The 12,339-nt window shown below is 39.0% G+C and overlaps 1 protein-coding gene across 1 annotated transcript; it reads right to left on the bottom strand.

Annotated features, from left to right (window-relative positions):
• Positions 1 to 1,391: 1,391 nt before the first annotated feature.
• On the bottom strand, positions 1,392 to 5,950 carry thap1 (THAP domain containing, apoptosis associated protein 1). Its single transcript, XM_007229685.4, has 3 exons — positions 5,732 to 5,950; positions 3,748 to 3,943; positions 1,392 to 2,314 (listed from the first exon to the last, which is right to left on the bottom strand). Exons 1-3 carry the CDS (start codon positions 5,800 to 5,802, stop codon positions 1,853 to 1,855), a joined length of 729 nt encoding a protein of 242 aa, XP_007229747.3. The 5' UTR covers positions 5,803 to 5,950; the 3' UTR covers positions 1,392 to 1,852.
• Between the last annotated feature and the right edge of the window lie 6,389 nt (positions 5,951 to 12,339).

Below are 12,339 nucleotides of genomic sequence, written 5' to 3'. Positions count from 1 at the left end.
TGCGGATGTGATTTCTACAAAAATCGCTTTATGTCTATTTGTACTGACAATTCAAGCCAGACGGCAGAGAACTTATTATTGCGTGACCAGAAACTCACAAGAGAACACCTCACAACATACGGTACCAGTTAAATGTGTGGATACACCTTCTCATTCAATGTTTTTCTTTCTTTCCTACATTGTAAATTAATACTGAAGTGATCCAGACTACAAAGGAACACATAAGGAATCATGTAGTAACTTAAAAGTGTTAAACAAACCAAAATACTTAACTTGTGGATTTTGAGGCTGGAAACTCTGATGAACTTATCCTCTTAAACAGAGGAAACTTTTACTCTTACTCTTTCTTTCCTGGGCGGTCCTGATGAGAGCCAGTTTCATCATAACATTTATAAAGGTCTTAGCGACTGCACTTGAGGATACTGTCTAAGTTCTTGATTTTTTTGTTATGTTTCTTACTTAGTTAAATAGCTTTTGCTTCTCATAATCTGGATTAGAACATTACTCAAATATTCACTATTCACTGTATACCTGTAACTCTACCTCTACACTACTTTACAACTGATGCTCTCAAACACTTTATTAAGAGACAAGAAATTCAAGTAATTAACTCTTGATGAGTTCAGCACAGCTGTTAACTGAAAGCCTGAATTCCAGGTGACTCTACCTCATAAATCTGACTGAGAAAATACAGCCAAGATGTGCAAAACTGTCTAATCTAAGCAAGAGATGCTACTTTGAACAATGTAAAATATAAAACATATTCTGGTTTGTTTAAAACTTTTTTGTTAGGATGACTTAAGTATTAATCTACAGTGCAGAACATTTTAAGATAATGACATTTTGACTGGTACTGTATACATGGGCATTCCCAAGCTGTCTCTTGGAGTAACATTACTTCATGATCAATTTACAATTTACATGCTGCTGTCCCATGACTTTTGCCATGTCAGTGTAAGGCCATGGATAAAAGACAATTGTTTGTATAAGAACCCATTTTGCACCTAACGAAATGTGAATGCTCTTGTTTATTTTTCTCAGTAATTTAGTTAACTGGAAATTTGAAACACTGGTGGAGGTTTAACCTATTTGTCAGGTTAGGTTCACAAAACAAAATAAAGTGCAGCTTTATGTCTGTTTCAAATGGTGCAAAAACATGAATAATAACAAATAAATATACTCTTAAGAATTTGATATGACAGCGACCATATATAATGAAATAATGGGTCAATGAAAGCAGCACAATTCTTAATCTTGGCTTAAATACCCCTCTGCCCTACCTCGGACAGCCTGGACATTAACTAGGGATGCACCGAAATTAACATTTTGGCTGAAGACCAAATACTGAAAACATAAAAACCTTTTTTTAATGCAAGTTTTTTTTAATGACATTTTATCACCTTTTTCACCACTGCATAAATTAAATATCCTAAATACGTATTAGGGAAATATATTTTAGGGGAAATGAATTCAATGCAACAGAGCACAATAAGTAAATACTAATAAATACTGAATAAACTTAACATTATTATATATAATCATAATAATTTATTGGTTTTTTTCACGTTTCACTTTCTCACTCAGTCGAACAGCGAAAGTGCTTTTTTCTTATGTTGGCATTTTCAGTTGAATAATTTCGGGTTGCCAAATATTCGGTGCATCCCTCGCATAAACACCCCCTCGCAAAAACTTACCCCAGTACTTTAATCAGACATAAGGGGACACAAACTCAAACTGCGAAGTAACAGAAAGTAGAACTCAAATCTTGAATGTGAAAATCGCAGACAAGATCTCTGGAATACAGTATCTTTGTGCAGCCGTATCGTGCAGCCGAGACTCCGCCCCCGCCCCCTCACAACCCGTCGATGGTGTCGACGGTGTCGATGCTGTCGATCCCTTTCAGCAGGTTGAAGAGTTTTTTGGGCAGGATGACGTAGCTCCCACCCAGCGACAGGCTCTTGCCGGCTTTAGGGAACTCCCGCATGGCTTTGAAGCGTTCCAGCTGCCGCTCCTGCCGCCGGCACTTCTGCCGAACTGTCTTCAGCTTCCTGCGCAGTTTCTCCAGCTGCTCCTCCAGCTGGTCGATGCGTTTCTTCTGCTGGACCGTGTCCTCCACCGTGTAGTTGTGGTCGCAGGAGATGAAGGCGCTGGGCTGGAGCTCCGGGCTCCTGTCCTCCATGGGGACGTCTGGAGACGACGGCTCAGGGTCTGGAGGAGGCTGCAGCATCTCTTCGTCCTGCTTCTGAGGGTCTGTATCAGACAGGATCAGGGGGAAGTCCATCTCTGGGATGAAGGCTTCCTCCAGTGAATCTGTCTGTAAGACAGAAGATACTGGTCAACCAGAGGCACAAAAACTGATATGGGATTATAGAACCTTTGTTTTATCACTTGTACTGAATAAACGATTCTGCAATCGAAATTAGAATCGATTCTGGGCTCGATTGGGGGATGAGTGGAACTTTTCTCAGAGTTGTGGATCGATTGCACAATACATTTTGTCTCATTCTAAGTGAATAATCGCTGTTTGCTGTTTTACTCGGATTAAACACTCATATTGCAAGTAACAGCAGCAGGAGCTCCTCAGATAAAGTGCTGTTCTCATTTCTCTCCAGGCAGGAGAGGCACAGCGAGACAAGCGTTTTACTCCACAGAGTTGAGCTCCAGGTACTCAAGTGTGTTAGCTTGTTATGCTAACTGGCTAGCCTTAGCTGGCAAGCTGGGTAATATGGCCCTAAAATAATATCTCAATATTTTATGGTATTTTCGTGATAACGATACTCTTGGTAACAAGCGACAGTATTAAAATATTTTTAAAAGGTCTATAGTTACTGCTCTAAGTTCTAAGTTTTTTTTGCACCTCGTATTCAGAGTTTTATAGAGTTTTATGGAGTTTTATCTCTTTTATCGCTGAATAAATGATTATGTACTCAGGACCATTTCTGGGCTCGTCTGGGGAACGAGAGGAAATTTTCTCTAAGCTGTGGATTGATAACGCAATTTCATAGTGCAAGGAACAGCAGCAGGAGCTCCTCAGATAATGTGCTGTTCTTATTTCTCTCCAGACAGGAGAGAACGAGAAGAGACTTTTACTCCACAGAGTTGAGCTATAGTTACTCTAGTGTGTTAGCTTGTTATGCTAACTGGCTAGCTGTAGTTAGCAAGCTGAGCCAGTATGCTTCTTTAAAGATTATACACAACGCACTGCAGCATCTCTTGCGGTATGACAGTATGCGAAAATTGCATACCAGTTTTAATTTCTCCTCTGATACACCAGTCGGACAGGTATACTGCACAGCACTAAAGTTCTTTGCCTTAAAGCAACAGTCTGTAGGGTTTGTGGATTTGAGGACTTCTCTGGTGAAAATGTATTATTGCACAGAGCATGTAAAAAAGCATTTTAAATGCAGCACAATGTAAATAACTTAATGTGTGAAATTCTCATCATATGAAAATTATCTATAAAACCCAAACAGAGCAGATACTTAACTGATTATCACTATTTACGTAATACTTCACCCAAATTTCTGCCATATTTAGCTAAAACAGTTATCCCCACCACAGTGGAGAGCATAGCAAATTGTGCTCTCTCAGATTCCTGCTGCTGATGCCGAAGCAGCATTACCAGGGATTCGAACTTGCAATCCTGAGGTCATTAGAGTCAGTGTCAGTCTACTGAGCCACTCAGAGCCCAGGACATATAAATAATATACATAAGGAGGAACTGGGTGTGTTGTGCGGTTTCTGTACCTTTATCTGCAGTTTGTTGAAGCTAAAAAGGGAAGGCACGGCGTTCTCCTTCAGCACTCGGTTGTTGCATTCTCGTTTGAAGCAGTCTTTGGTAAAGTGCTGTGAGCAGATGTTGCTGTATTTGGTGGGCTTGAAGTTGGTCCTCCTCATGGCGGCCACCCATTTCCCACAGATGTCAGGCCTCGCGAGAGGGAACCTGGAATAAGATCCGTAGCATGGTCATATCGGTGGCCATACTTGTAGACCAGATAACCACCAAAATCAAACATAAACATACCACGGTGCATCCCTAGGTCGACAAAGGTTTTCTGATCATACTAGTAATCATGCCAATTATCCTGGTCTACCAGCTTGGGTAGGCTAATTAATGGGCTTGGTCTTACTGGTTAATCATCTTAATTATGCTCGTCAACCAGTTTTGTCATTTGGGTTGAATGGCCATATTGGTGACCTACAGGTGTATCTCAAAAATAGAATATCATTGTTACCAATAACTTTTGTTACATTGTTAGCAATATGTCTTGCATAATATTCTAATTTTCTGATATACTGATTTTTGAGTTTTATTGGATGTAAGCCATAATCATCAACAATAAAAGAAATAAACACTTAAACTAGATCAAACTGCATGCACTGTATTTATTTAATACATGCGTTCCACTTTATGACCTGAATTACTGAGCTTTTCTATGATATTCTAATTTTTTTTAAAATGCACCTGTCACTTGGTCAGGTTGATCAAACTTGTATACCAGCTAAACCACCAAAGTCAAGAATAAACATACCCTGTACAGGTCGACCAGCTTTCTTTTGCTGCTGCTCATGTTGGTCACTCAAATTTGTCATGCCAAGTACGCTGGTCTACCAGCTTGCTAAAGCTTGAACATCAAAATCAAGAGCTTTAACCATGTTGATGGTCATGCTGATGATCCAGTTTGGTCTCGCTGGTTAACCACCTTGCTCATTCTGATAGAATGATCAAATTGGTGACCTAGCTTGGTCAGATTGATCATGTTTGTAGCCCATCCACACCATCAAACTGACACAAAATCATACTGGGCAAGAGCTCAACTGGTCAACCAGCTTTATGTTGGAGGTCATGCTGGTTATTCAGCTGGGTCATTCTGGTAGAATGGTCATATTGGTGACCTAGCCTGGTAGACCAAACCATTAATACTATATACTGGTCGACCAGCTATTTCTTGCTGATCATGATGGTCACCCAACAACAACTGTCATGCTCATGTTCTTCGTATACCAGCATGGATTAATGTGGTCATACTGGTTATCTGGTTTGTGCATATGGATCAAATGCTTGTAGAACTGCTAAACCATCAAACATACTGGTGGCCTGGCTTGGTTAGGCTGACCATCCTTGTAGACCAGCTAAACTATCAAAATCAAACATAAACATAGCATATACTGGTCAACAAGCTTTTTTTTCTTGCTGGTCATGCTGGTCCCCCAAATTAGTTATGCCAACTATGCTGATGCTTTGTCATACTGGTGACCTAGCTTGGTCAGGTTGATCATGTTTGTAGACCAGCCACACCATCAAACTGACACAAAATCATGCTGGTTAAGAGTTGACCATACTGGTTGCCCAGCTTTATGTTGTGGGGTAATTTTGGAAGAATGGTCATATTGGTGAACTAGCTTGGTAGACCAGCTAAACCACTAAAGTCAACCATGAACATACCATATACTGGTCAACCAGCTATTTCTTGGTAACCTAACTTACTCATGCCAATGTTCCTGGTCTACCAGTATGGTTAAGCCTGGTCATACTGGAAATCTGGTTTGTTCAGATTGATCAAATGAATTAAAGACCAGTTAAACCATCAAACCCGAACAAGACAAATACAAAAAGTCCTGTAGTGGCTAAAATATAGACTGGTCACCCAGCTTCACCCTGTGAAGCAGCAGAGCCAGGTTATGCAGACAGGGCTCGCGGCAGTGCAGAGGGATGGATGGAGGATCTTACTTGTGGAATGAGACGTTCTTATCTTTGTGATATCTGTTCTTGCAGCCGTAGGCGGAGCAGGACTGCACCATGGCTGCTGGAGGTCCTGCGCTGTGGATCAGCCCGGCTGCAGGATCAGCTCGGGGTTCAGGATCTCTGCTGTACTTATTCCTCCTCTTTGCTGCTGGAGAACCTCACCAGTAGTACCTCACCAGTTCCTCACCAGCTCCAAGATGGAGGAAAACGCATCCGTCCATGTGATCAGCACGTCGCAACTTTCCCGTGCGCTCCAATCTGCGCGCATGCGCCCTACCTAGGGCCCTAGAAATAGATTTTCCCCTTAAATTTTTATTTCCCTTCATAATAAAGTGTGAAAACTGATGTGACTAATTCAGGATTCAGATGGATTTTTAAGCAATTCCAAACTTAACATTATAGCAACTGGGTCATTTTACTGTTCTACAAGACACTATGCTATTTTTAAGTTATTTCCTGGGGACTGAAATGGCACTGATTTGGTGGAATATGCAAATTATATATATAGGGAACTCCAAAATTCATCAACTTACTAAATCACACAGTGGACTTGAACAATGTAAAAGTAAACAGTTTATTTTAATAATGCATGCACAACTATTTTTAATGCATATTTTTATTTATTTTAAACTTGGTACATCATTCATTCAACAGTATTTTTTTATTTACATATTTCAAGACATTAAACTCTTTAAACAAATTCCTTCCCTCTACCTTACCTGAAACATGGAGCCATTAGTTACAAAAAAGTTAAATAAAATGAAACAAGTTAAACATAAATGATAATAATAATAATAATAATAATAATAATAATAATAATAACAACATTATGTACATTTAGTCTGCAATAATTAAAACACAATTCAAGTTTTCTTTTTTTTTTTTTATAATTTTATTTCAAATTTTTCCCATTTTCTCCCCAATTTACACGGCCAATTACCCAACCCACTCACTAGGACGATCACTAGTAATGCCCCAACACACCAGGAGGGTGAAGACTAACACATGCTTCCTCCGATACATCGAGCTGCTGCTGATGCAGCATCACCGAGCAGCCAGCTCGCTCGGAGGAAAGCACAGCGGCTCGGCTCCGGTACATCAGCTCACAGGCGCCCTGTGCTGCAGACATCACCCTAGGAGTGATGTGGGGAGAGAGCGCCATCTACCCACCCAGAGGGAGCCGGGCCAATTTTGCTCCCTCTAATGCCGGCAGCTTGATGGCAAACAATTCAAGTTTTCTAGTTGTGAATTTCTTACCTAAATATAATTTTATTTATAGAGTTGTCAGGTAACAAATGTAATAAAATAAAAAAAGGTAATACGATCTATCTATCCATCCATCCATCCATCCATCCATCTCATAACAAACCGCTAGATTAAACACTATACATAGTGACTACATAGGGTGTAGGGAACAGGCACGCTACCTGCGTAATGGGACGCAGCCCCACGCGGAAGGATTTCCCTGTTTTGGTGACGTAGATGCGATAAGGAAACAGATCGCTGCTGCGTAGATTCCTCTGAGGAGATCTGAACAGCAGTTAAAGCTTTATTATTCATATTTTACTCTGATAACAGAGATATTAACACCCTGCTTTACTCACTTCATTAAAAACACACATTAAACACACGCAGTGGGCTGTGGCGGATATAAAAACACGTGGTTAAACTGCACGTGCTGCATATGAGCATCCTAACGGAGCTGCTGCATTAACACCTGTGTTCAGATTAAACACGCTGTCTGTCTGTCTGTGTTCATTACTGTCTGTCTGTGTTCATTACTGTCTGTCTGTCTGTGTTCATTTCTGTGTGCTGTCTCTCTGTCTGCTGCCTGTCTGTGTTTATTACTGTCTGTCTGTCTGTCTGTCTCTCTGTTGTCTGACTGTGTTTAATGCTGTTTGCTGTCTGTGTTCAGTACTCTGTCTGTCTGTTGTCTGTCTGTGTTTAATGATGTGCTGTCTGTTTGTGTTCATTACTGTATGCCTGTCTGCTGTCTGTGTTCATTGATGTGTGCTGTCTGTCTGTCTGTGTTCATTACTGTCTGTCTGTTGTCTGACTGTGTTTAATGCTGTGTGCTGTCTATCTGTGTTCATTACTGCTGTTTGTCTGTGTTCATTATTGTGTGCTGTCTGTCTGTCTGTCTGTGTTTATTACTGTCTGCCTGTCTGTGTTCATTGCTGTGTGCTGTCTGTCTGTGTTCATTGCTGTGTGCTGTCTCTCTGTATGTCTGCTGTCTTTCTGTGTGTGTATATGTCTGTCTGTCTGTGCTTATTGCTGTGTGCTGTCTGTCTGCTGTCTGTGTGTATGTCTGTCTATCTGCATGTTTGTCGTTTTGTCTGTCTGTCTGTTCATTGCTGTGTGATGCCTGTCTGTCTGCCTGCATGTCTGTCTGTCTGTGTTCAATGCTGTGTGATTTCTGTCTGTCTATTTGTCTGCTGTATGTCTGTCTGTCTGTGTTCATTGCTGTCTGTTTGTCTGTGTGCATTACTCTCTGTCTGTGTGTATTGCTGTCTGTCTGTCTGTGTGCATTACTGCATGTTTGTCTGTATGTATTTATGTCTGTCTGTGTGCATTGCTGTATGTCTGTCTGTATGTATGTATGTCTGTCTGTGTGCATTGCTGTCTGTCTGTCTGTGTGCATTACTGCCTGTCTGTCTGTATGTATTTATGTCTGTCTGTGTGCATTACTGTCTGTTTGTCTGTGTGCATTATTGTCTGTCTGTGTGCATTACTGTCTGCCTGTCTGTGTTCATTTCTGTCTGTCTGTGTGCATTGCTGTCTGTCTGTGTCCATTGCTGTCTGTCTGTGTGCATTACTGTCTCTCTGCTTGTTGTTTTGTTTGTCTGTCTGTGTGCTTTCTGTCTGTCTGTCTGCTGTATGTGTGTGTGTCTGGCTGGGTGTGTGATTGTGGTGTAAACAGGAAATTTAGATGCAGGTTGAAGCAGGAAACCCAGAGTAGTAGTGGTGCTAACACAGTGAGAGAGAGTCTGAGCTGCACAGTGTGTTTACTCCCCCAGCACAGCTGTGAGGATCCACCATGCTGCTGCTGCTGCTGATCATCTCCCTGCTGCTGCTGCTGCCGCTGGTGGGATTTCAGCCTCAGCATCAGTCTGGAGTCATGCTGAACTTATCTGCAGGGCAGGTAGGCTGTGCTGATGCACTAATTAGACAAAAAGCTTATATACACAGAGTGTTTTACATACAGATAAATGCTTTATTATGTGTTTAATGCTGTGTGTGTAGTTGTGTGGTATATAGACTGCATAATATGTAGTGTTTATGTTTAAAACATATATTTTTTATCATGTATGTAAGTGTTTTACTAGGATATCAGTATCAAAATCTGCTTGACAGCTACATTTCTCACTTTGTAAGTGAGTGAGGACTCCAAAAAGTCAGCCAATCAATTAATCAATTAATCAATTAATCAATCAACTATTAATCAGAGTACAGTGAAGGTGACCCTAATGACCTTTCAATAAAGTTGAGAATTTATAATAGACAGAGATTGAAAAAGAAAGACAAAAGAAAAAAAAATACAATAATACAATTCATAAAATTATTTTTTTAATTAAAAAATATGTCAATTTATGCAAAAAGAACAGTGCAAAAGAAGCATGTTAAAAAATCAAAAGAAAAAATAGAAAAATTAAATAAATGTAGCTTATGTAAGATAATAAAATTAAGATTTAATTAATAATAGATTAACAAATCAGATACAAAAGTAAAAATTAAATAAAAATAAAATAAATAGGTTTAAGAATGATCTTAATATGAAAAAAGCATAAATAGTAAAATCAGTCAGGAAAGCTAAAATAAAGTAAATACATCCAAAAATAATACAAAAAACACATACAACTCAAAATTAAAGGTTAAAACTAATACAAATTAATTAACTAGTTAAATAATACATAAATGTGTTAAACAAGTAAAATAAGTAAATACAATATTCTTAAAAGGCATAAAGCAAAAGCGCTAAAAAATAAAGAGACATTCAAATAAATTAAAACCGTTCCAATAACAGATTGCTTTTCCTAATTAGAGACAGTTGAATATCCGGCCATAAGGTGGCAGTATAACACAAGATCTGTACGTAAAATTGACTAATACTGCGTAGGTCCCCCTCGTGCCCCAGAACAGCTCTGACCAGAGGTTCCTTACTTAAGTAGACATGTTGGTTATCTATGCTTTACTAGAGTAATTAATTTTCAGATAAAGTTTTACTTCTACTTTTTACATTTACACACAATTATCTGAACTTTCTACTCGTTACATTTTAATAAAAATAGCCTCGTTACTCCTTTTTCATTTGAGCTCGTTTTTATTCCGGCTTCTCAAAAGCCCTATCCAGATAAATCTCTCCATCCAGATAGAGTGAATATGATTGTGATTGGATGTAGAGAAGTATAAACATATACCATTCTGACTCCCTATTGGTTTATACTGTGATCTGTCACTCCTGCACACAATTTACAATCAGCATATATGCAGCTGAAACAGGGAACAGCCTAGTGGGGTAGAGCTATGTGTCCACAAATTTGACTGGTATATATATATATATATATATATATATATATATATATATATATATATATATATATGTATACAAATATACATATATATCTGCTGTAATTTTTTTTTTTTGTAATTTCACCGTGACTGACCAAAAGAAATTCTCCAGAATTACTTATAGAGTAATATAAAGTTTCCATTCACTTCTATTAAAATGTAAAAAATGTTTTATACAGTACAAAAATCCTTAAAACTCATGAGAATTTCTTGTTTTTTTTAACGATTTTTACACTATAAACTTTCCTACTGCTTAAAATCTATATAAAACCTATATGAACCTATATAAACCTATTTAATTCTATGTATAGTATATCATGAGTCATTATTAGAAGAATGTGGGCTGTTGTGTTTCATTTCTAATCAGACCTGCTAATCTAAGAGCAGGATATCAGTTCAGTAGATCAGCAGCTAAATATCTAAATATACAGCTCTGAAAAAAAATAAGAGACAACTTAAAAGTGATGAGTTTATTTGATTTTACCATTTTATTACTCTAAAATATAAATCAAGAGGAAGACGGATGATCAGAAGGCATCAAACCAAACTGAACTGCTTGAATCTTTGCACCAGGAGTAAAGGCATAAAGTTATCCAAAAGCAGTGTGTAAGACTGGTGGAGGAGAACATGATGCCAAGATGCATGAAAACTGTGATTAAAAAACTTGGAGTTATTCAAAAGTAAATTTGGAGTTATTCCACCAAATATTGATTTCTGAACTCTTAAAACTTTATGAATATAAACTTGTTTTCTTTGCATTATTTGAGGTCTGAAAGCTTGAGTTTATTTTTTGTTATTTCAGACATTTCTCATCTTCTGCAAATAAATGCTCTAAATGACAATATTTTTATTTATAATTTGGGAGAAATGTTGTCTGTAGTTTATAGAATAAAACAACAATGTTCATTTTACTCAAACATAAACCTATAAATAGCAAAATCAGAGAAACTGAAGTCTCTTATTTTTTTTCTAGAGCTGTATATCTGTATATATTTATATATACACACACTGTAGCTCTGTGAGTTTGGGGTGAAATGACTGTGTTGCAGCTTAAAATAAATCTTCACAAAGTCGTCAGCACAGAGCTGACGAGCAGCAGTGGGCGGGGCTCACGTGCGGCAGCAGCAGTGACTGACATTTGACCCGCCCACATTTCTTCTGTTCTGCTTGAAAAGGCCTCTCGCTAAATACTGATGAGCTGCATCTCGACGGCAGTGAGATCTAAAAATGTTAAAAGTCTCCAAATCCGTGGAATTTCAGAGCATGGTGTGTGTGTGTGTGGTGTGTGTGTGTGTGTGTGTAGGGGGATTAGCTGCTAGCTAGGGCTATTTCGGTTTATCACATATTAATTTGCATGTCTCTATTGACACCTAATTACAGTAATACCCACCTACACCAGGAATTACCGCCGATAACACCATCAAACACACGCCGCCGTTACTGTCAGAGCACAGGCTGATAATTAGCTGTGTTGGTGTGGATCCGAGCGCTCAGTAGTCAAACTTGGAGTGTTTCTCAGAAAGATGCGGAGGCTTTATCAGGCCACCCCGCGCTCTTCTGCTCGGCTTACTGAACACAGGCCGCTAATTTACACTGTCAACTGGAGGAAGCGCGAGCCGTCGAGGTTAAAGGAACAGCGCGGCCTAATCTAGCCTAATCTCCAATCAGCTGCAACCCCACCGCACTCTCCATTACCACACACAGTAATTTCAACAACTCTCAGTCTACACAGAAGAGAAAGGGTAGAAAACCTGCTGACTCAAAACTCACTTATAATAAGGGCTGCTGTGTGTTGGCAAGAACTCGGCTATATATACTGTTGCACGCGAGAGGAATGATCAACATTAGATAGCATGACTCTTTTCTTTTAAAGAGGACATATAATAACCATTGGTACCACCCAATATCAGAAATGATACCTCAGAAAAAGCAGAAATTGTTTTAAAAGAAACTTTTATTTTGAAAAGGGGGCCAAAATCTGCACCCCTGCCAGGAAAAGCACCCCCTCCCAGGAGAAGCTGCAC

The sequence above is a fragment of the Astyanax mexicanus genome, chromosome 1 (genome assembly GCF_023375975.1).
Source record: "Astyanax mexicanus isolate ESR-SI-001 chromosome 1, AstMex3_surface, whole genome shotgun sequence".
In the NCBI taxonomy this organism is placed as follows: Eukaryota; Metazoa; Chordata; class Actinopteri; order Characiformes; family Acestrorhamphidae; genus Astyanax; species Astyanax mexicanus.
This window is presented reverse-complemented; position numbering and strand designations above follow the sequence as displayed.

What these genes read in the sequence shown, in the direction of transcription:
- thap1 (XM_007229685.4), bottom strand. Translation starts at nt 5,802, where the DNA reads ATGGTGCAGTCCTGCTCCGCCTACGGCTGCAAGAACAGATATCACAAA. An exon ending in AAGAACGTCTCATTCCACAA is followed by an intron (nt 3,944 to 5,731) that starts GTAAGATCCTCC and finishes ATCTTATTCCAG; the next exon opens with GTTCCCTCTCGCGAGGCCTG. An exon ending in TCAACAAACTGCAGATAAAG is followed by an intron (nt 2,315 to 3,747) that starts GTACAGAAACCG and finishes TCTGTCTTACAG; the next exon opens with ACAGATTCACTGGAGGAAGC.